Raw genomic sequence first — 24667 nt, 5'->3', positions numbered from 1 at the left:
AAAATATTTGGATCAATATTAAATTTTCGTATAAAAAAACATTTAGATCAATAATATATTTTTTTTCTGTATACCATTTTTGGATCAAAAATATTTGATCATAAATACCATTTCTTGTATATAAAAATATTTATATCAATAATTGATTTTTTTCCCGTATACAGACCTCATTTTTATTTAGATATCATTTGCAAAAATATTTGGATCAATAGTAAATCTCGTATATAAAAATATTTAGATCAATAGTAGATTATTTTTCCGTATACCATTTTGGAATAAAAATATTTAGATCATAAATATCATTTTTTATAAACAAATATTATTTTTATGTAGGTGTCATTTACAAAAATATTTGGATCAATATCAAATTTTCGTATATAAAAACATTTAGATCAATAATAGATTTTTTGGCCTATTCTATTTTTAAATAAAAAATATTTGGATCATAAATAATATTTTTCGTATATAAAAATGTTTAGATTAATAATAGATTTTTTTCCCGTAGACAAACTTCATTTTTGTTTAGGTATCATTTACAAAAATATTTGGATCAATAGTAAATTTCGTAAATATTTAGATCAATAGTAGATTTTTTTCCCATATATCATTTTTGAATAAAAAATATTTGAATCATAAATACCATTTTTCTTAAATAATAGATTTTTCGGTATACAAATATTATTTTTATTTAGGTATCATTTACAAAAATATTTGGATCAATATTTAATTTTCGTATATAAAAATATTTAGATCAATAATAAATTTTTTGAATAAATTTTTCCCGTATATCATTTTTTACTAAAAAATATTTCGATCGTAAATATCATTTTTCGTATATAAAAAAATATATATCAATAATTGATTTTTTTTGGAAGAAAGAAGTGAGAATGTGATGAAAGAGAAAACAAATAGAGAAAGGAGAGAGGACTGATAAGTTTGATAAAATATAAGAGTTGTATTATTTTAATAATAAAATTAAGAACTTTATGGTGCAAAGACCAAAAAACCACAATTTTAATGTGGTGACAAAAAATCAAATAAGGATATTATTGACTTTTCCACAGCCATTAGTTTTCTTATATTATAGATTTTAATATCCCATAGCCGTACATGATTACCAGCTGCAATATCATATAATCACAAATATATTATTATACCATATATATTGACTTTATTTCACATATTTTCTGTTTAAATAATTGGCACTAGAAATTTGATTTCATGAACTTTTAAATTAGTGTTACATTTATAGAAGAAATATTTATAACTTCTTGGTTAGTAATAAAAAGGTCTGCAAATTCAGTGGTGTGATATATAAGAGTGGTCCCTGTAGTGATAGCAACCTCACATAAAGAGGTCTGCAAAATTGATGAAACGCAAATAGAGACGTTGTAATATTTAGTCTCACCTACCATATTTATTCAAATTGTACCAACTTTACTTATTTAACTCGTTACCTTACTTCTTGTTTTGTTAAACTTCTTTCTTTTGCTCGACAAATAAATAAGAGGTTTATACTACCAGCATCCTAAATGTTCCATCTTCAAGTAATGCCTGCAAGATTGAGGATGATGATTTTCATTTGAACAATTACAACTACTATGATTTTCTTGATTAAGTAAGGTATGGCTCTTTAACACTATTCTCATAACTAATATTATTCATTTTATTTTCTTATATCAAATGCTTCGTTTCAGAGTTTTTGGTTTTGGTTTCTGGTCTATATGTGTGTCTTTGTTTTCGTTTGAGTTTATCGATTTAGAGGAAGAGATCCAACTCAAAACAAGTAAAATAACATAGAAAATAAAGTATTAAGTTGTTTTAGTTTATGAGTTTGCAGGCAACTCAAAGTTGTCTCCTTTTTTCGTTAACCTACAAGTTCAATAACCCAACAACTTCATGTTTTGCAGGAAAATGTATTTATTTGGTGTTTAAGGAGTTTTCATTTTTTATAGGGTTTCTTATGATAATGTTACATGTCTCCCATCGCTAGGTTTTAGCTAACAATGTTGATGCATTTCAGGGATCTGATATACATTGTAGACTTCTTACAATGTATAAACAAACTTTTGATTCAGTGTTGACGGTCAATAGCACTTTTACAGTATCAAACTTCCAAGTATCCGTGAATGATTTGTTGTTCAAGCCTTCTGATCACAAATTCATGTTGACTTTTAGTGGCGGCACATCTGTAACTGACATTAACAAGCATGAGATACCTCCTAAACCCTTGAAATTCACACCTTTTGCTGATATTCTTACTGGAAAATGGAAAGGGATGTTTTAATAGGTATGCAATATTATTTATCATTTTATTATTCTACTTGTATGCTTTCCTGTACTCCTTAGACCAAGGCTGACTTATCTTATATTTAACTTTGTTGCTTGCTATCCTTAGATGTAATAGGAATGGTTTCAAATATTGGCTACACCTAAATTCAAGATGGAAACAAGAAACAACAGATTAATTTAGTCTTGAAGGATTTAGGGTATGTATACAATTTAAATTTTCAATAGCCATTGTTCAGTTCCGTTTATCTGATATTGTGTTCTTATGTGTGTAGTGATAACATTCTTAATTGTACTTTGTGGAAGGGATATGCAATGCAATTCCATGATTTCAATAAACAAAGGAAAGATTTATCTTCACCAATTGTTATTGTGTTGCAATTTGCTAAGGTCAAAGAGGAAGGTGTAGATCCTTCTCATTTTCTTGCATTGTCCATTTCATTATCCTTTATCCATAGAAACATAGAGGTACTAACCATTATTTTTTAATCTAATATGTTTCATTCTTCGTAGGAAAATATCCTATACGTGTTTCAAACACATTTAACGTAACAATGTTGCACATCAATTCAGAACCCTATGTTCTGTCTGGTGGAATTAGTGAATCATTATTGAAGGTGAATTTCATGGCAGACTGGGTATTCTGTTTAAAATAGGTTGCTGATGGTGAAATATGTAAGAGGTTTGTGAAGGAAAGCTTATTGTTGCCAACATGGGGGAATTAAAGGTGTGGATTGTGGCGTGGCTATGTGTACCTAGTATGGATCTAAGCAAGAGTGGACTATTTGAACTTTCATGGACAATATGTCGTCATGCCAGCAACTTGATTCATATTGATCCAGATGCGATAAACATATAATATAACATTAAGGTAACATATAATATAACATTAAGGTTTGATTGGATGAGGTACCTAGAAGGATTACTGCAACTATGCTGTAGCCTATAACAACGCTTGGAAGTGGGAAGAAGCTTCAACAGAGTAGGGATATTAGGTTGTATTTCAATATGGTGCGCATTTTATATTGGATCACACTGTACAGTTTATGCCATTTTCTTTATAATCTGAATTTTTCATTTGGTGGTTGTTATATCAACACAATTTCGGATTGTATTAATAAATTTCGCCTTTAAGTGGGATCCGAGACTCTTGCTGATGCAGAAAGTAATAACACGGAGGATTCATTTATGAACTATAATTTCACTGCAAGATTTAGGCTTGGAGTCTGTTGGTGTGAAAGTGGCTAAAGATAGATCAATAGAGGTAGTGTAAGCTTATCATTGGTTGATATATGATAAATATTCATATGATCATTTATTGTTATATGTATTTTGCCCAGGTTGATCGGTTCCTTCTATTTGGGCAATTGGAGATGCTACAAATAGAGTAAAGCTCGCCCCAGTTGCTTTGATGTAGGTAGTGGCATTAGTAAAAACATTGTTTCAGAATGAGCCGACAAAACTTGATTATAGGTAACATACGTAGTGCATCATGCTAATTCCGCTAAAGTATTGTAAATTTAGTGACCTATGTGTGGCTGGCAAATTTTATAAATTAAATGGCTTCTTGGACATTATCATAAATCCTAACAGATTGTGTTATATTCATCTTTTTCTAGAGCTATTCCTTCTGCTGTGTTTTTTCAACCACCAATTGGAGGAGTTGGTCTTACGGAGGAACAGGTGACTGACCTTTGGCATACAACGATCTTCTGAATATTTTAATAATCATGCAGATTATGCTTTTACTGATGTTTTGTTTATTTGCACGAGCTGCGAAACAATATGGTGATATTGACGTTTATACATCAAATTTTAGGCCGCTGAAGTCCACCCTCTCTGGGCTTCCAGACCGGGTTTTTATGAAACTAATAGTCTCTGCAAAAACAAATGTAGTTATTGTATTGCACATGTGTGGAGAAGATGCTGCTGAAATTGCGCAGGTTTTTGTTGTTGCCGCAACTGTTTTCTTATATTGCTCTGATAATGATACATAAGTCTCTCTATTTGTTTCATGTTTCTCAACTGCATGTTCTGTTTAGTTTTTATCTTCTTGAAAAGATGTATCTTACCATTTATGTTGCCTCAACACAGCCATTAGCAATGAGTTTAATGATCTAGAACAACATTGTATATTTTTAATTAAAATAAATATATGTGTGTGTTTGGTGATTGTGGTACAATAAACCAGCGAAAATTCATGGTACCGATTGGCTAATGCTATTTTTCCATCATTCATTTAATTAACATGTGACATTCTTAGAGCCTAGAACCTTGCGCCACATTTGGATGGATTCATTAATACCAATACAATTGAGTTTCTTTTTTGTTGTTTGATGTTAAAAAGTATACACTGCGCACATCTTGTAATTGCAACTCTTTGCGCACCTGTGTATACTGAATTTCTAAGCTAGCTGAATGTATTAAAGATATTTCTATTTACTATCTAGGAAACTGATCAAAGTCTTCCTGATGGTTGTTAAACTGGACTTCATAATTTTAGGAAGATATTGTATCAATATTTAAGAAGACTGATGCATACAACTCGGGAACAATTACGCTCAGAATTTCAGGCGGTAATGGATGAGATCTTTCAAAGATACCCTCAGGTGGAGCTATACCTAAAGAATAAGCAGATGCGTGGCATTGCTGATCTTTTGGAAAAATTCAAAGGAGATGTTGAAAAAGAATCTATTGAAATTACTTTCAAAGAACTCAAAACTGCACTTTTCAATGTGGACTCGCAGATGAAATTTCTTTCTGCTACAACTCAGGTGTTTGTCATACTATTTTCTTGTAGCATTTTCTTTAACGGCACCTTCCTGCTTTTGTTTGCTTAGTGATATGACTTTGGGTTTCTGAAACTACATATCAGGTGGCATCTCAGCAAGGAGCCTACCTGGCCAAGTGTTCTGATCGGATGGAAGAGTGTGAAAAAAACCCAGAGGGTCCTATTAGGTTCAGGGGATAAGGTCGTCATCGGTTCAAACCTTTCAGGTAACTTGCCCATACTAACTTACCACCGTAGATTTACTTTTATCATTCTCTTTATGTTGACACGGTGATGAATGATTCAATGTTACCTCATTAATACACTTGATTGTTCCCTAAGATACAAGCATTTCAGTCAATTTGCTCCTTTAGGAGGGGAGCAGATAGCTGCACAGGTACTTGGAGATTGAGTTTCAATTGGACACAACAGTCAATGGTTGTGGTATTCTGTTTATGCAATTAAGACTCATAAGGCATTCTAATCACTAAGTTTTATGGATTCTTTAATGCAATTAACAGTAAGCAAGTCAGCTAGCGCATAAGGGCATTAGTAGTATCAGACTGAATGGGACGCTTTATTTTTTGGAGGGACTCGAGTTAAATCTGAAGGAAATCAAAGTGCTCTTCAATCTCGAATTTATTTTGATATAGGGAATTTTCTGTTTCAATTCCTAATTCTTTGAATAAGGCAAACAGACTCTCAGTTGGAATGTCGGTGCTAGGATTTATTATCATCCTTGTCACTTTTTACTTCGTGTACAAATTTCTTGCACACCCTTTTCCTTTTTTGTTTTTGTGATTTTGGTATTGGAATTGTAATACTTCTGCTCAAGCTTTGCTGGAATGAACGGTAGAGTAAATAATCACTTTAATACATTATCATGTTTCTTGTGTATTGTGTATTTCAATAGGTTGATACATGTTCAAAGTGAATTTAATCTATATTCTAAACTGATATGAACAAGTTTGATTGAGCGAAAGCAAACACTTCCTATTAGTATTGATGTGATCCTGTTGCTTTTGAATCATACATAATTTCATATATTCTCTATGAATTAAGTTTTCATGGATGTTTTCAACAAGTGCCTATCACATTAATGTAATAATTAGATTGAAATAGTTTTTTTTTTGTATAATTAAAAATATAATTGCTATGGTCAAAATCTATTAAATCTAGGAATGATCTATTAATGGAGAGATTTGATTTAAAAAGAGTTGGAAAATTTTTACTCGAAAAACTAGGCAAAGATCACTGTTTCTTTCTCCATTTTACTCGAAAAATTAGATAAAGATCACTGTTACTTTCTCCTAAACCACCTAAGAAAGCTAGAAGTATGTATTTTATTTTTTATTTTTTATTTTATTTTATATGATGGAAACAACAATTTTAGTCACCCTTCAAATTATTTTTCTGATTTCACTATAAAATCTAACTTTTATTTTTCTTACAAATAAAGGATCCGTGTGATCGCACACGATCACACTTTGTTGTATATATTATATAATAACTTTAAAATTTATGATGCTTTTAAATATTTTAAAGAATATGTTTATAAATATAACAAAATATGATATATATATATATATATATATATATATATATATATATATATATATATATATATATATATATATATATATATATATATATATATATATATATATATATATATATATATAAGGATATTTTTTTATTGAAAAGTAAATATAAGGCTAATACAAAAAAATTATATTAACATGTATCATATAAATATTTGAAAGCATAGTTCAAGGGTTTTATGAAGGCCCAATAGAAAGTGAGGAAGAGGTATGAGAAATATGTAGCATTTTTCTAAAGGCCCAATAAAACATTAAACGATTGAATCATGCAAAAGGAGTGAAAAAATGTTATGGTAAGTATATTTTTGCATATGATACATAATATGTCCATGGCCAAGCAATATATAATGTTCATTGTTATCACTTTTATATTCATGCGTCAGGACAATAGCTAAGAGATGCCTTCGAGCATTCCAAGAGGAAATCAAAGTTCCGAATGTGGAGACGAAAAAAGTTTTCACATGTAATGTTTATAAGGCGATAGGAATAATGAACCAAGAACGTAGAAAAGTACATGACATTGGGCTGGTATGAATTTACTAAAAGTAAAAGTCTTCGTAATGGTGATATGTTAGTTTGATGTATGTTGCGTTTTTCTCCATATGTTTATGTAAAGGTGGAAAGGTGTTGATGAAGTCGTTTTTGTTTTGTTTGTTTGATAATCTATGAAATTCTTACACGGAATTACTTTCATCTGAATGTTTTGTTTTGAGAATTTACTTTAATTTCTGTTTTGGATGATAGTTTGGATGAAATCCTAAAAAAAACTTGTTAACAGTAATATAATATTTAGATATTTAAAAATGTATTTTGTAAGCTGGATGCTTTTAATTTAAAATGTTGAATGCTTTTAATAGTAAGTTTGCTCATTCAGAATAATGCTACGACAAAGTTCGGATTAAGGCTTGGAGCATGGTCAGGGGACACTTCAACTGGTGAAGAACTCTGGGTGGGTGCTGGGCTGCGAGAACCATATGGTATCACCTGGTGTGCAGACGCACAAATGGAGTTTTCTTTAGATGGTTTGACAATCTACTTTCCATACTCTAAGGTGTATCCTGAACAGCTTAGTTTCATGAAGGAAATTAAGGTGGCACTGGACACTGGTGATCACACTGTTGTTTCAACTTACAAAGATAAATGCAAAGGTTCCACAGTTGATATGTTATCTCTGCTGGTCAGTTACGCCGATTCTAAGTTTTGTGAATCCAAACAGATACTCTATTGCACTAAAGATGCCGAAAGGGACAAGATTATGAAGACGCTCAAATTCGTCGATGATCATCGATGCAATGTATTAGGTGGTGACAGTCCAAGCATCCTTGCGGTCGAATTTTCCTCCCGCAAGGAATTCTGTATTAATTTCGATGTGATTAAAGAATCTAAACAATATGACGAGGATGCTGAAAAAGACGAGGACAAGTTGGTAGCAGGATGTAGGGAACATACTGCAAGCTGGATTAGGGAAATTAATATAGAGGATGTTTGCTCTTTTTTTGATAAAGCTGAAGGTGTTGTGTTGTCTCCTGGTATTTACGACATTAACGATCTTGCTGATGCTGGAAATAAACAAGGCTGGTGTCCTTATTTTGCTACAAAGCAAGCATTACAAACTGCCAATGTTATTGTATTTGGATATGAAAATGTTCTGGTTCCTAAGATAGCTCAAGTTGTAATGGTTAAATTGTCTTAGTTTAAAAGGTGGGATCCGTGAGTAATTTTAGAACCTTGAGGACAAGGTTCAATGTGAACCAGGCAGCAATGATAGGAGGTGCAATTAAATATTTTAATTAGTAATATAATGTTAGTTGTTATTTTATTTTGAATGTTTGGTTGAATTGGGCTTTTAGTAGTGTTTGAGCCTTTAAGTTTATTATTATTAGAAGTATTATATATTGTAGTCTCATTGAGACATTAGATATGAAGAATCAAATAAAAAAGTCTTTTATTTTCTTTTATTTTATTTAGTCAATTTTAATATTCTTCCCCTTTTAGTGTAGAAACTCTAATTCTTAGTTTTGAGAGGAAACTTCCTATCAGTTATATAGTTATATATCTTTATGTTACACCTAAATAATGTTATAATATGATATACATATTTCAAGTTTGATTGTCAGTAGTGTTATATTATATTCTTCAATGACAGATACATATATATGTTGTTAACAAATGATAATTTGTCATAACTTTTATCAATAACTCATGATTGACTTTTTGTATATAAAAAAAACGTGAGTATTAAAATAGTAGGAAGATTTTAACTACTAAATATAAGAGAATAGTAACTAATGTAATATACCTAATTTTAACAACAAAAACAATATGGTGCATGTACATTGGGCTTTTGTAAGATGGGTTCAATTAGGCCCATCTTCTAACTCCATAAAACTAACGGAAATTTCTTTATGCACCTATATAAGGTGAAAAATACTCCTAATATTTCTAAAATATCTTTCGGATATGTATATTCGAAAATACCCTTTTCACGTTTTTATTGATTTTGGAAATGCATCTCTGAAATAACCCATATCAACTATTTTGGAGATGCATATCCGAAATCACCCTTTTTCCATTTAAACATTGGATTTAAAATGTTTGATGTTTTTTTGGAAATGCATATCCGAAAAAACCCTTCATATACCTTTTTCCCTCCTTCACTATTTCATTCATTTTCTTCCAAACAAAACACAACCCCTCTCCAAAACCTCAACCATTTTCAATCAATTTTTCGTCTCCAAACCAAGTTTCATGTGGTTCATCATATCAAAAGGAGCATAGAAAGCTACAATTTGAGGTAAAATGTTCTCATTCCATCTCTTATTTCACTGCATTGGTGCTGATTTGTTGGTGAAGAAACTGTGTTAGTTCGGAAATGCACTCTCGAAATCCACCAAACTTATTTCGGAAGTCCATTTCTGAAATAAGGTCTGTTACAGAAAAATAGTTTTGACCGCATGTATGTGTTGTGCATTTGTTAGGTATGGTGGATCCCGACAACATTGTCATAGATGAGTTAGAAGTTCCGGAAGAGGTCAACGTAGATGCTAAGTCTTAAGAGTCGAGTAACGATGTTAAAACGATTGTCGTTGCGGTGGATGTTCGACCACAATTTACAAATGAAATGACTTTCATTTGTCATGAACATTTGCTACACTGAGTCCGAAATGAAGTAAGTAAACTTGGATTTGACGTTGTGATAGCAAGGTCCGATAATGACACTAGTACAAGGCAAGCATTTGTTGTGATGAAACGCGAGAGGGGTGGGAAGTATGTTCCATGAGGGAATTTAAAATGATTTCATCCAAATCCCTTGTTTGAATAAATAAATGACAGAAATGTTAAAATGATGGAATTTTATTAAATATTTTACAATGACTAATTTTGGAGAATTTACAATTCCACCTAATTCGATAGAATTGTGAATTCCTTCGTTCTCTCTCTATGGCACGTTGGTTTCAGATCTCGTTCACCTCTCTCATGGCGATTCTTCTCTAGCTTCAGATCTTGTGCACTCTCTCTTCCCCGAAGCTTCTCAACAATCGCTCTTCTGATTAGGGCTTCCAAACTTGCTCTTCTCACTCTGGGCTCCCGAACTCGTTCTTCTCACTCTGGACTTCCGAAATTGCTCTTCTCCCTCAGTATTCTTTTCAGGTATTCTATTCGCATCTGGGTTTCGATCTACTATACTTTGCAACTCATATTCTCACTGCTTTACATGTTCTTTTTGTTTGTGTTCTTTTTGTTCATGCTTTGTATATCAGTATGTGATGCTAATGTTGATTTGATTCGATAGAATGAAAATGAAACCTATGTTACAATATAGTGTTGTTCATTTTGTTTCTATGTAATATTAGTATAATGTTTATGATGGAAATGAGATATGAGATATATCATTCATGTTAGTCTTTGTTATTTACTCCATGAAAATGAGTTAAATGCATTGGTAGTTTGTTTTGTGGTTTCAAACTGAGGTTGGTGTAGCATTTTTCTGTAGAAGAAAATTGTAGCTAGATGTTTATAGTATGAAATGGGAATCATCTAATTTTAATAGGTTTTATGTAGTTCAGAATAGTGGGAACATGTTGGGGCTTCTATATTCCTTATTTGCAAGTGTGTTCGGTTTTATGATCTTTAGCTCTCTTTATGATATTGCATATGCTAATAATGTAAAACTTAGTTGTCATCTCCTTCAAAACCATACCATTTGGCATAGTAGAACTAATAGGAGAGGATGAAACTCTACTACTTGTAGAGTATTTCTTGGGAGACAGGGGCTTACTTGAATTAAGAATGTAGTTCTCTACTTTATAAATTGTAAATTATTGTTTTGTAAAACTGTTTCGATCAAATAAGCTCTAACTGTTTCAGATCTTCTGCTGCAACTATTTTTAATAGATTTATTGACCAACTAATAATTGATTATCAATACACATAAGGTATAAAAGGACAACATAAAAGAGAGAAACTGGCCAAAAATTACAGACCCCATCAAGAAGTTTATTAGAAGCCTTGAAATCTCTATATATGAGCTACTTTTTTGAAGATTGCAAGAAAGCTAAGCCTCTAGCAGCATCAATAGCTATTTCGAGTCGAGTTTTCCAAGAAAGTGGCTCTCTGTTGGTATTTTCTAACAAAACAAAAACAAAATTGAGTTTAAGCTCAGATCCATAGCCAAGAATTTTATGTTATTATTAACATTAACTGTGTCAAAGTTCATACTTCTAAATAGATGGCTTTCCAAGCTTCCCCTTGGCATAAACCAAGTAGCTTGACCAAGTTGGGATGAGAAATCCTACCTAAAAAGTTGATTTCTGACTGCATTATCATGCTAAAACACAAGAAATTATATAGTCAACAAAAGAGAAAAAATGACTTTTTCTATTGAAATCCCTTGTGTTTTCTTCTATATACTACTATATTTATGAACTATATGGATAATATATTTTCCTATTGCAATTTTTTAATCTAGTCATGTGTGAGTGTGATATTGGTCTGGTGACATACATCCCAGTCATTGCCCTAAACCTTTACATTAAATTAATACTCCTATTCATAAAGTATCTTTACTAATTGAAACACTTAATTACCTTTCTTGGACTGTTTCAAATACTAATTATATCCCTTAATCATTCAAAATCATCACTAATTATGAAATTAAAAAAAACTTATATGAAGAATATTTATATAGAATAGAGTAAAGAATTATTGCAAATAATTCAGTCAAATGTATTTAATATAAACATCATAAATCTTGATGTGTATGTGATGGTGGATGGTGCGGCAATGGCAATCTGAGTTTGTGTGTCAGGAAAATCTAATGGCTAGGGTCTGGTGGTAGTACTTTATTGTCTTAAGAATTAAGTTGAGGTTACTTCCTGTATGATATTTTGTTTGGTTCTGTCAATTACTCCTTGGGTATTATGTGAATTCATTTTGTTTAAAAGATTACTAGGCTCCTGTAGTAGTCAGCTTAGAGTGGCCAACTTAGGACAAATTATGAGAGAATTGATTTGAACATAAGTATAATTAGAGGTGTTGCTTACTTGTATATGCAGTAGCTATTTTGTTGTGTCTTTTTTAATTTTTGAATTCTTGTGATCAATGTCTAGGATTTTATGACTGTTTTTACTTACAAAATAAATGTTACTCTCCCATGTGCTCATAACAGAATCTTTATTTTTCAAGAAATGGACATTAGTATAGCCGACACTTCAATAAAGCGTAAAAGAAATGAAGAAGAAATGGAAGAGCTTGAGCAAACAACATTAATTGTTGTTAGTGTTGTTACTACGCTATTAGGAGTAATGGCTTGGTATCATGACAAATATTTTGTTAAGGAACCAACTCGTAATTGGGAATTGGAAAGGCACAATTTCCTTAACCGTCTATACAGAGGAACCGAAATTGATTGCATGGAGCAATTAAGAGTTAGTAAAGGAGCATTTTTTAAACTTTGTAGAATTTTAGAAGAAAAAGGCAATTAGTAAAGACAAGAAATTGCCCAACAACTGAAGCTGTGGCAGTGTTTTTGCATATCCTTGCTCACAACCTAAAATATAGAGTCATACACTTTAACTACTGCCGATCAAAAGAAACAGTGGGTAGACAATTCAATAATATCCTTATAGCTGTTATGAAAGTAAGCCGAGATTATTTGAAGTTTCACGACTATAATCTAGACGGCCTTGAGGCAAATAAATGGAAATGGTTTGAGGTGAGTTTGAAATTTGTTTGAAATTTGTTTGAAAACTTCTAACCTTCTTTAGGTATCTATAGTTGTAGTAATATTTTTAAATTGTTTTTAGAATTCAATTGGAGCACTTGATGGGACACATATTCCAGCAACAGTTGCTGCAGAAGATAGGCCTAGATACCGTAATAGAAAGGGTGACATATCTACAAATGTTTTAGGAGTTTGTGGTCCAGATTTAAGGTTTATCTATGTGTTACTAGGGTGGGAAGGGTCTGCAGGAGATTCTCGGGTATTGCGAGATGCTTTACATCGTCAAAATTGTCTTCGAATTCCAAACGGTAATAGATTGACATTTTTTTATTTAGTGGATCAAATGTAACTATATGATTTTTTATTTATTTTGAAAAAAAATCATTGTAGGTAAATACTTTCTTGTGGATGTGGGATATACAAATGGTCCTGGATTTTTAGCACCATATAGAGGGACTAGATATCATCTCAAAGAGTGGGTTGGAAACACTCCTCAAAATTACAAGGAATTGTTTAATCTTCGTCATTCAAGTGCAAGAAATGTAATTGAAAGGTCATTTTGGATATTGAAGAAAAGATGGAGTATATTAAGAACTCCTTATTTTTTTGATATAAAAACACAAATTAGAATTATTAATGCTTGTTTCATATTGCACAATTTCATAATAGATGAAAAACAAAGTGGTCAATATTTAGAGGCTCAAGACTTGGATCTTTTATCTATTGTTGATGAAGAGTTAACCAACCAACAAACAAAAAGAGGAACAACTAATGGTGTAGATGAGGTCGCAAGTGTTCAAGTGACTGAAGAGTGGACAACATTTCGTGACACATATGCGATAAAAATGTTTGCTGAGTATCAAGAGAGAAGAAATATTTCTTATGCTTAGTGGATTTTAGATTGATTTTTTTATTTGTTACAGACCTTTATTAGGAGTTGATAGTTTGTATTTTTCATTTTGTTGCTTTTGTTTGTTGAATATTAAGAGAGAAGAATATTTCTTATGCTTATGTTTGCTCCTTTTTATATGCAATGAAAATGAATGTCTTATATATTGTGTGGCTATTTTTTATTGATATCTTATTAATATATTTTTGTTTCTCTATTATTGATATTTGATTGTTATCATGTGTGTTTAGTTGATTTCAAGAAATGGATTCTAGTTTAGCCAATGCAAGAATGATCAAAGAAGTTTGGGCCGCCAAAGTGACGGAGCTTGGAAAACAGTAGCATACAACGCTGCAGCTGATGTTTTGTCTACACGCTTTAATGTTCTGGTTACAGGAGAGAACGTCAAAAACCGCATCAAACTTTGGCGAGGATGGTATGGGATAATTAGTGATATTCTTAGTCAAAGTGGGTTTGATTGGGATGGAACAAAATGCATGATCAATGTTGAAGATGAAAATGCTTGGAATGAATATCTCAAGGTATTTATTTTTAACTATTGCTATATTTATTTTATTTTGCTTTTATCATTAATTTATGGATTGTTTCTTTCATTCATATTAAAAGCTAGACAGAAATGAATCATGTAGTGTACTTTCATTCATTAGGACTTAAGAAGGTTATGAATTCATTTCAATTAAGAAGCTAGACAGTAATGAATCAATTTTTTCCTCAATAAGTTACTGTCAACTTAAGTAGATTAATTTCCAAGTATTCATGTACCTATGGACATTGCTTTTCTGTTTTTATTCAACAAACTTTGGTACGGTTGTATGTATAATTATTTCTGCTATGGTACTGGTGTCAAATTGGCATGACTCCTTGTTATAGTGATAGATAGTTACACCTTGGTCTATTATTATGTCAAAGCAATAATTCTACAATTTGTAACATGTGTTAAGTCATGACAACAACTTGCAACATGTGATGAGTAATGACAAGATGCAACATGTACTGTCATGTTTTTTATGTGTGATCGATTGTTGAAGCTCAAAGTGTAAATGTCAAACTCATCATCATAGAGAGACTTGAGCAACTAAAACAGAAACATAGCATACACACTAAGCTCTAACATGAGGAGGAAAATAACAGAATCATCTATACCATTATGTGTAAATTAGTTAGTTGTATATTAGAAAAATAGTTACTACTCTTGTTAGCATGGTCTATGTTCATGACTTTACATAGCACTTAGTATCATATGCTAATTTTGTCTTTTGAATATGTCACTTTTGTGAAAACTATTTTAATTTAGTTTAAATTTGTCTGAAAGACAATGTATTTCCATTTGATTTGTTAGAACATATGGCATGATTGTTTTATTTGTCCGCACTCATATTTCAAGCTATTGACAATATTGTTTTATTTTGTTTTTAAATCACATGGAGAAGCTAAAAGGTTCCGATTTAAGGTTATACCGAATTGGAATGACATTGTAGACATATGTGCGAAAGATAGGGCTAATGGAGTTCAAGTAGAACATGCATTTGATGCGAATGATGTCATGAGCAAAGAGGTAGTTGAAGATGAAGAAGGGTCCACTGTGCATATTGATTTAGAGGAACCAAGTTCCGCAACAAAGAAAAAAATGCAACATACTCGTGCTTATAAGGGTAGAGACAAAGAAGGGATGATAAGCTCTATTAGAGAAGTGGCTCAGTCATTGAAAGATTTTGTGCAAGTTAGTAAAAAAAGGATGGAAGGAAATGCTCAAGAAGTGGTGCAAGAAGTGTTGAATGAAATGGAGATGATTGTTGATTGTGATGACACTTTACGCTATGGAGCAATAAATTGGTTGACCGAAAATCCAAACAAAATAGCGATTCTCAAAGCTCTTCCATTGTGGGAGAAGAAAAAGTTTCTATTGGCTTCCATGCCTTGAGACCAAAGTAATTTTTTATGCCTTGATATTTATTTTAGTTGCTAATATATTAAAAGTAAGATAGAATTTTGCTAACTTTGTATTTTTTTTATTTTTTATAGGGAAACAATTGAAGGATGAAAGTTTTAGTTGGACTCTCTTATACATGTGTATTTGACATTTGTTATGAAATTGCTATATTAGTAGTTTATATTTTAAAGTTGAGTATGATAAAATTTATAATACATTGTTTTATGTTTTTGTATGACATTCTCGTGATAGACATATGATATATGTTTTTTCATATTTAGACTTTTATAATACAATGAACAAAGTTATTTGAGTTATTTATATGTTTTATTTTTTTATTTTTTATATATGGATTTGTATACATGACTGAGATTTTTCCTATAAACGTTAAAAATATATTTTGACATTTTAAACTTGTTTTTTTTCATAAATTAATTTAAAATTGCATTAATTAATTTTAACATTTTAAACATATTTATATACATGAATAAGATTAAATTTAAAATTGTTTTTTAATATTTTAAAATTGCATAAATTAATTTTAGCATTTTAAACATATTTTTTTAACATTTAAAAAAATTAACATTTTAAACATATTTGTATACATGAGATTAAACTTAAAATTGTTTTTTTTTATAAATGAATTGAATTACATCACTTTATCCAAACAATAAATTTTGAAAATGAAGCAATTCAAATACTTCATCCAATCACTTTATCCAAACAATAAATTTTGAAAATTAAGCAATTCAAATACTTCATCCAATCAATAAATTTTGGAAATGAAGGGAATTCAAATGAAGCATTTGAATTCCATGAAATTTCAAAATTCTTTGAATTTCCAATTACTCCATCCAAAAACACTCTAAACGTATTAGTATAGAGTGGGGCTTGGTGAAACGTGAAGTATTATAACATGTGTTATATAAACATTTGAAAGTTAATCGGATTGTTTTGGGAAGGTCCAATAAAAAAAGTAAGTCTGAATTATTAGGAGAAATCTACATGTCACTCCATTTTTATATTTGGCATCTTCCATATTTTTTTAGCCCAATTTTACTCTTGTAGAAAAAGTTGAGATATAAAGAATTACCGAAACAAATTTCCAGTATGCACTCCAAAATCTTTTCGGTACAAAATATCAAAAATTTCTATTATAAGTATATTTCCGGTACATCATACCAGAAATTGCAGTTATTTTAAAAATTCAGGTATACCGAAAAAATTTCAAATTTCTAGAAAGAACCGGAAATTTCATTAAAACTAAAATTTTCGGTATGTTTCAATTTTTAGTTTTGTAAATGGTAGAGATTTTGCCGACACTTTTGGAGGGTCCTGATTGCACCAATACATTTGTGTAGTCTAGAATGCACCACAATTTGTAGGGGTGTTAGGGTTATTTGATAACACATCGTTTCAACAAATTGCCTCTTCCACAGTATTTGATTAAAGTATCTGTGTATTTCAATAGTCGCAAGCCTGTTGTTCAAACCAAGATTTCAGATGATGCTGAATCCTTTGCCACCTTGAAAGAAACGTTGAATAATTTGCTGCCTGATTCCGATAACAGAAGGGTGACAAAGATTGAGTTTCGGGAGGACTAGATTGATACAAATGGAAGGGTGAAATCCAACTTATCGAGTTGAAGAATGATGAAGATGTAAAGGCCATGTGGAAATAATTTCGCCGTAGAATAACTAAAGGTCTGATCGAATTGGATGTGCAGATCCAAAGATCTGTGGACGACATAATGAAGTGTCTGATTCGTCCAAAGTCTTTCGTTAGTGCCTAGATTTTCAAGTTTCGGAATACTGTTTATACTTGTTGTTTGTCATCTGATGTTTGTTAATTTATTAACTATGTTTATTTGTTATTGATGTTATTTTCTTTATCTTCTCGAAAAAATATTCAATTATAATAATTAATTTTAATATCCGATAGCCGTACATGATTACCAGCTGTAATATCATATAATCACAAAGGTATTATTATGCCATATATATTGACCTTCTTTCATATATTTTCTGTTTAAATTATTGGCACTAGAGATTTGTTCTCGTGAACTTTTAAATTAGTGTTACCTCTATAATATAAGAAAATAAATGGCTCTTGAAAACCCAAATTTAACCTTTTTTCTTTATCCTCCACCTCATTGATTTGGGGGTAAAATGTGTCCAAAAATTACTTTTTCTAACCAAATTGTACTATTAGTTACACATCTAAGATATTTGATTTAAATAGTTTAATTGAGACAAAATAGTTCTTCTCAAAGTACAAAATTTCATGTCAATAGTTCATGTGAGACAAACTATTTGAAATGGAAGTACAAAAAAGATGAACCAAAAAGCATTCCACGTTTCATTTTTCCTAGCATTTGAAAAAGGTGGTACAAAAGCCCTATTTTTCTGCAGCCACATTCAAATATTTGTCCTTCGTGGTTGCCAATTCAAAAAGCAAAATTTTGAAAACAGGGCTAAACCGCTTTGTCCACCGTCACTTCCTTTTGTCCACCGGGTATTTGTAACATGGAACCCTTTTGTCCATCGTGTCACTTCCCTTACATCTATTCTTGCTCTTTGTCTTCTCTTTAATTTCTCTTTATGTAGCATTTCAACTCTCTCCTTCAATAAGCACTTTCTCTCTTCAAACACCAGAACATCTCCTTAAGGTTTCATCTCTTCTTCACCTCTACAACTTTCTGCCTTCTGCAACCTTCAATTGGGAATATGGCAAGACCGTTTGAGTTGGTGAAAGACATCAATGACACAAAGGAGCTATGGAAGGTAGCAGTGAGAGTCCATCACAAATGGACTGTTGTGTCCAAGAATAAGGAACATTTTGAGATGTTATTGTGTGATAAAGAAGTAAGTCTCTGATCTTCATCTGTTTTCTGTTCATATTCTGAAAAAATATTCATTTATGATGTTATGGTTTTAGGTTTTCTGTTTTCGTTGTCTATAAACTTTCGTTTCTGATGTTATGGTTAAAATACCTTTGCCTTTGTCCGCATCTTTCTTTGACACAATAGCTTCGGGAATCAAATCTTTGGTCTTCCTATTCATCGTCTTCCCAAAGCCCTTGCTGGTACTTGAAGATCTGCGAAGACAACATACATGCATCAAAGAAGATAGTCAATATTTAAAATGTATACCAAAGCTTAATGTTGGTGTAAACAACTTGAATACCTAACAATCATATTATGTGATGGTGTAAACTTCATGTTTCAGAAACTTTCTCTTTGCACGTTTCAACTACCACCGCCAATATGACCGGCTTTTTCGCAGAAGTCGGTGCCTTTTCTTTCCAAACCTGTTCCGTTATGCTTTCTCCAATATTAAGTTTTGACAATGTCTTGGTGGGAGAACAAATATAACTTATAAGATTTTAATGGGCCCAACAAAATACATCACTTTTGGCCCAATTTACTAAACATAATGATTCTAAGAAGAACATTATGTTGCTGCTATTTGGGTGCGTTAACCTATCAACTTAAATTTAGTTGCTTCTACAGTCATGGATTATGATTTTAGAAGAACATGAAAACACATGTTTGCACTAGCCTTTTTGATTATGTAGATTTTTCTTTCATGTATTCAGATCAAGGGGGACTTGCGGATTTTCTCAAGGCTGTTTTCAATATATTTCAAGGTATATTTTGAGAGATCCATTTAAAGAACATTGAATTAAAGAACATTGAATGTGCCTGTGAATACAACTTCATTGATAGTTGCATTTAAATTTTTTGTTTTATTTCCCTATCATGTTTGATTTGGATTTCACATTTTTAGAGATGAATCCTTTTGCTCTGGTTGATGAAAAGTTTTATCTAAACTCTCTTGCATTCTATTATAGTATCATCAATTTATAGATTCAACATTATGCTTTCGATAATCATACATTTCATTGTTTGGATTTGGTGTGGGTAAAGAATTAAGATCAATTATATCAAATGCAAATCTCGATGGCCAAAAGCGATATAGTAGTGCTTATGTATCTCTATGATATTATAACATTTTTTATATGATCTGTAACTATGACAGAAGAAGTTTAAATGTGTTCTGATTTAACGGTTTGAGCGTTTCCGTTTTACATGTGTTCTGATTTTCTGTTTTTCCAGTTTAAGCCATTACACACTTTAAACTTTTTATGTTTTAATTGTTTATAAGTTTTTTATTTTTTGCTTTTTATGTTATAATCGTTTTTTGATCAACATATATTTTTGGACCCAGATATTATGGAAGCACATCTTCAAAAAAAGTTATCCTCTTTTGGATATAATAGGTCATACTTCGGTTGTCGAATATCACAGCTTGGAGTACACAACAAATTCGGGTTTGCTCATTTGCGATAATGAAATTTTGATGTGTTGTCTTTGCATTTGGAGGACATAATTTATATTTTTATCTGTGCTTGAAAATTCACAGGCCGAAATTGATGCCAATATAATTCCTCCTTTGGTCGACTTGCTTCAAAATGTCGAGTTTGATATCAAGGAAGAAGCTGTATGGGCCATCTCTAATGCTACATTGGGTGGCCATCATTAGCAACTCCTTATATTTGCAATGTTCCTTAGTATTTTTATTAGTTTTACGATATTTTTGTTTCAAGATATCATGAATTATGTTTCCGTTGTTTACAGGCTCTTGGTAAATCAAGGGTTTATTAAGCCTCTATCTGATCTTCTAATATGTCCTGATCCTAGGATTGTGATAGTTTTTTTTAAGGGCTTAAAAATATCTTAAAGGTAGGCGAGGCTGCAGAGAAGGTTTCAATTTTGGTGGCTCTGAAGTTCCTTCTGTACCTACTGATGGATTCAACTTCAACTAGCAGTTATTCATGTTTTCTTAAGGTACCATTATGTTATGTTTGGCTTTTTTGTGGTTCACAAACTCTTTACATCAACTAGAAAACCAAGTGTATGTTTCGAATCAATGTGTATTTGATAAAATCACAACGAGCCACCGTAATTATGCTAAAGCAACACTTTGGAGATTCAACAAAATTACGATGCCACTATGATTGTCAACCCCACCACGATTCCTAACATGTACTAAATGTAAGAAGTATACTTTCTTATGTTTTCCAGAATTGTGTAGTCATTATGTTGAAATTTCGTGAGGCTGTTACTGGACCGGCTCAGGTTTTTGAAATGGCTGGTTTTTCAAGTGATCCCAAAAATTAACTAGCCACTTGCGTTAGTTGTTTTGGGTTGACTAATTCAGTCTTGAAGAAACTAATGTTATCCAGGATTTTGTATTTTATGGATCATTAAGAAATATTATTATTTGAGCATGTTTAGTCAACTTGGGTTCTTGGTAGTTTCAAGGAAAGTGTGAACACAATAAAAGGTGTACTTATTAGATCCAGATTTATTGATTGAATTTCAAAACTGGTTTGGTTTTTGAAAGTCTGATTATCCAGAGCGACTCCTTCATATATTGTTTGGTTTTTTGACTTAGTGGTTTTGAACCAATTGCAAAAGTATTGGTATGAATTCCTTTTTATCTTTCAGTATTGGTGTTGTTATGATAACTATTTTGATTATGGATTCTTTTGTTGGAGAGTAAAATCATTCTGGTCAAACACAAAATCTTATATTTATAAACAAGATGTACTAAGTTAGCACATGAAATTTAAATAGCTCTTTGATTATTTGTAAACAGAAAACCAAGGAAACTCGTGTAGCTATTACTACATTCTTTTAATATAGGTACTTAAACTCCGTCTTATGACAATTGCATGTTTGGCAATGGTTTTGTGCGTCTGTTATCGAGATGGTCATAACTATTGTTGAACAAAGTACTGTCCAATATCATGTCCAACCTATAATTGCAAATAGACAAGTACTTATATACTTTATATTTCACACTATTCATAGTTACACTTTTAATAAGTCCTTTTTTTTATCATATATATTCACAAAATTGTTTTTAGTAAATTTTTTATCAGATCTGTTTGGCTTTCTTTTCAGGCTTATGGACCTGAAGCTACATTAATGACCAATATATGCCAACAAGAAGTCCAGTGCATCACTGCAAGTGCTTAGTTATCCATATTCTTATGCCAATGCTTTGTCTTAAAGTATATTCATGTGTAGTTTGTAGTGATTGTTGTTGATTCATAATTATATTTCCATTCATGTGTAGTTTGTAGTGATCGTGTAGAATTCTTTGAGTATATTCTTGACTCAATAATGTGATTGTTTTTTTAAATAACCAAGTTTTTTTAAAAAATTCCGCATATAACCAAACTTTTAAAGTAATTACATAAATGACCATTTTTCCCAATTTTAACCCATTGTCGCCACTTGCATTGACGAATTGCAAATTGGAGCGGTTTAAAACCCCCGCAAAACATTTTTCTTAAGGCAAGTTGCCACTTAAATTTTAAGTTTTATTTAAACTCGGGGGTTCAAAACCGCCGTAAAGTTTAAGAAAATTAAAATTTTTAGTGTAGTCACCAATGCAAGTGGCGACTTACCTTAATAAAAATGTTTTGTGGGGGTTTTAAACCGCCCCAATTTGCAATTCGCCAATGCAAGTGGCGACAATGTATTAAAATAGTGAAAAAAAATCGTCATTTATATAATTACTTTAAAAATTTGGTTATATGCGGAAATTTTTTGAAAAACTTGGTTATTAAAAAAAAAATCCCAACAATGTGGCATTTGTAGCGCGCTTACTATATGAAAATCCGCGGGAGATGAACGGTTCTCTTCTCTAAGTCCACTTCAATGCCACCGTTTTCAAAGGTCTCTCTTGCAGCACCTATTATTTTTAATATATTATAAGAAAATTAGTGGTTCTGGTTTTTACAAAATTATTCATCCTTATTTTTTTAACACCTATTAAAATTGTTGGTTTTTTAATTGGTAAATGATATTTATAATCCAAAAATTTTATTTGAAAAATGGTATACGGGAAAAAACTATTATTGATTTAAATATTTTTATATACGAAAATTTACAATTGATCCAGATATTTTTGTAAATGATACCTAAACATAAATAATATTTAAATACTTGAAAAACTTATTATTGATCTAAATATTTTTACATACGAAAAATGGTATTTATGATCCAAAAAATTTTGATTCAAAATTGGTATACGGGGAAAAATCTATTATTGATCTAAATATTTTTTTATACGAAAATTTACTATTCATTCAAATATTTTTATATATGATACCTAAACAAAAATAATACGGAAAAAATTTATTATTGATTTAAATATTTTTATATACGAAAAATGGTATTTATGATAAAAAAATTTAATCAAAAATGGTATATGGGAAATAATCTATTTTTGTAAATGATACCTAAACATAAATAATATTTGAATACAAGAAAAAAATATTATTGTCTATATATTTTTATATAAGAAATATGATATTTATGATTCCAATATTTATGATCCAAGAATGATAGGGAAAAAATTATTATTGATCTAAATATTTTTATATACGAAAAATATTTTATTGATCTAAATATTTTTTTTTAAATATTTTATTTAAAATAAATATATTATGTAAACAAATTCGCGTATTAGATCAGAACCCGTGCGTATGCACGGGTTTGTTACTAGTTTAGAGAATAAATATTTATAACTTCTTGGTTAGTAATAAAAATATGTACTTTAACTTTTCCTGAAAATACCAAATAAATTTGCAACGAGACATGGACAAGTTATATCAAATTCAGTGGTGTGATATATCAGAGTGGTCCCTGTACTGATAGCAACCTCACATAATGAGGTCTGCAAAATTGATGAAAAGCAAATAGAGAGGTTGTAATATTTATTAAGTCTCACCTACCATATATTTATTCAAATAATACCAACTTTGCTTATTTAGCTCGTTACCTTACTTCTTGTTTTGTAAACTTCTCTCTTTTGCTCGACAAACAAATAACAAGTTTGTACTACCAGCATCCTAAATGTTCCATCTTCAAGTGATGCAGGGTGAACAGATTCATGCAACATTGAGGATGATGATTTTCATTTGAACAACTACAACTACTATGATTTTCTCGATTAAGTAAGGTATGGCTCTTTAACACTATTCTCATAACTAATATTATTCATTTTATTTTCTTATATCAAATGCTTATTATTAGTATGTATAATTAAAAATGTAATTGCTATGGTCAAGATCTATTAAATCCTGGAATGATCTATTAATGGAGAGATTTGATACGAAGGAAACAACAATTTTAGTTTTTCTATTAAACCTAGGAATAATCTAGGAATGATCTATAAAATTTAATTTCTATTTTCTCTTTTATTTTATATGAAGGAAACAACAATTTTAGTCTCCCTTCAAATTATTTTTCTGATATCACTATAAGATGTAACTTTTATTTTTCTTATTTCACCGAAAGTCTAACTTTTAATTCTCCGAGATCTTACTTAAAAAAAAGCTATATTGTTGATATTCAAAATCTAGCATGATGATATTTTACAAAGGCTACATTAGGCTAAAAGTTGAAACTACAAGCATTCTGGGAATGTTTTTTAGAAATGCCACAGCCCTGAAACTAAATTTTAGAAATGCCAATCGTTTGAAAAAAATATTTCAGAATGCTATATTTCTGGGTCTTCTAGCGTAAGAGATCCAATTTCTTTAGGCCCTCTATTCCAGCATCTCATTTAGTGTAAATGCATTACTTTTTTCTCTCTGTTTTTTAATATCTTATATTAATTTTAAATGCATTTTTATTATATTAATTTAATAATTAATTTGAAATAGTTAAAAATTAATAAAAAATATTTGTAAATATTAAAAAAAATAATTTAATATTAATTGTAAATATTAATTTTGTTACATTTATATTCATCTGAAACAGTTTATACATATAAAAATTAATAAGGATCCAAAAAACTATCGGTACCACAATTATAATGTCTTTGTACCCGAAAACCGCAACCATATTGTTCTTGTTATGTTG

At 30.7% G+C, this 24667-nt stretch overlaps 2 protein-coding genes across 18 annotated transcripts in view; both read left to right on the top strand.

Annotated features, from left to right (window-relative positions):
• The first annotated feature begins 1366 nt into the window (after nucleotides 1–1366).
• Nucleotides 1367–24667, top strand: part of LOC131662249 (uncharacterized) — a 30385-nt gene continuing 7084 nt past the window's right edge. For 2 of the 13 annotated variants that reach the window (XR_009301465.1, XM_058931980.1), the window contains exon 1: nucleotides 23575–23762. The gene's annotated coding sequence lies outside the window, so the exon portion shown is untranslated. Of the gene's footprint in view, nucleotides 1624–2023; nucleotides 2291–2398; nucleotides 2490–2564; nucleotides 2693–2802; nucleotides 3554–3629; nucleotides 3763–3908; nucleotides 5064–5164; nucleotides 5951–23574; nucleotides 23763–24667 lie in introns of those variants that run through there. The other 11 variants (XR_009301472.1, XR_009301473.1, XR_009301470.1 and 8 more) reach the window with 11 other exon arrangements.
• Nucleotides 9963–16082, top strand: LOC131662248 (protein ALP1-like). Of its 5 annotated transcripts, none has more exons than XM_058931975.1 (7): nucleotides 9965–10311; nucleotides 12329–12874; nucleotides 12966–13191; nucleotides 13274–13425; nucleotides 14024–14314; nucleotides 15221–15721; nucleotides 15816–16080. In XM_058931975.1, exons 2-5 carry the CDS (start codon nucleotides 12794–12796, stop codon nucleotides 14045–14047), a joined length of 483 nt encoding a protein of 160 aa, XP_058787958.1. In that variant the 5' UTR covers nucleotides 9965–10311; nucleotides 12329–12793; the 3' UTR covers nucleotides 14048–14314; nucleotides 15221–15721; nucleotides 15816–16080. The 5 variants fall into 5 exon arrangements, with proteins under 5 accessions (XP_058787957.1, XP_058787958.1, XP_058787959.1 ...); XM_058931976.1 differs by having other exon boundaries at nucleotides 9966–10311; nucleotides 13274–13436; XM_058931974.1 differs by having other exon boundaries at nucleotides 9963–10311; nucleotides 12346–12874; nucleotides 13274–14314; nucleotides 15816–16082.

This window comes from Vicia villosa, linkage group LG3 (assembly GCF_029867415.1).
Source record: "Vicia villosa cultivar HV-30 ecotype Madison, WI linkage group LG3, Vvil1.0, whole genome shotgun sequence".
Taxonomy (NCBI): Eukaryota; Viridiplantae; Streptophyta; class Magnoliopsida; order Fabales; family Fabaceae; genus Vicia; species Vicia villosa.
The sequence above is the reverse complement of the archived record's forward strand: the minus strand, read 5'-3'. Positions and strand labels throughout refer to the sequence as shown.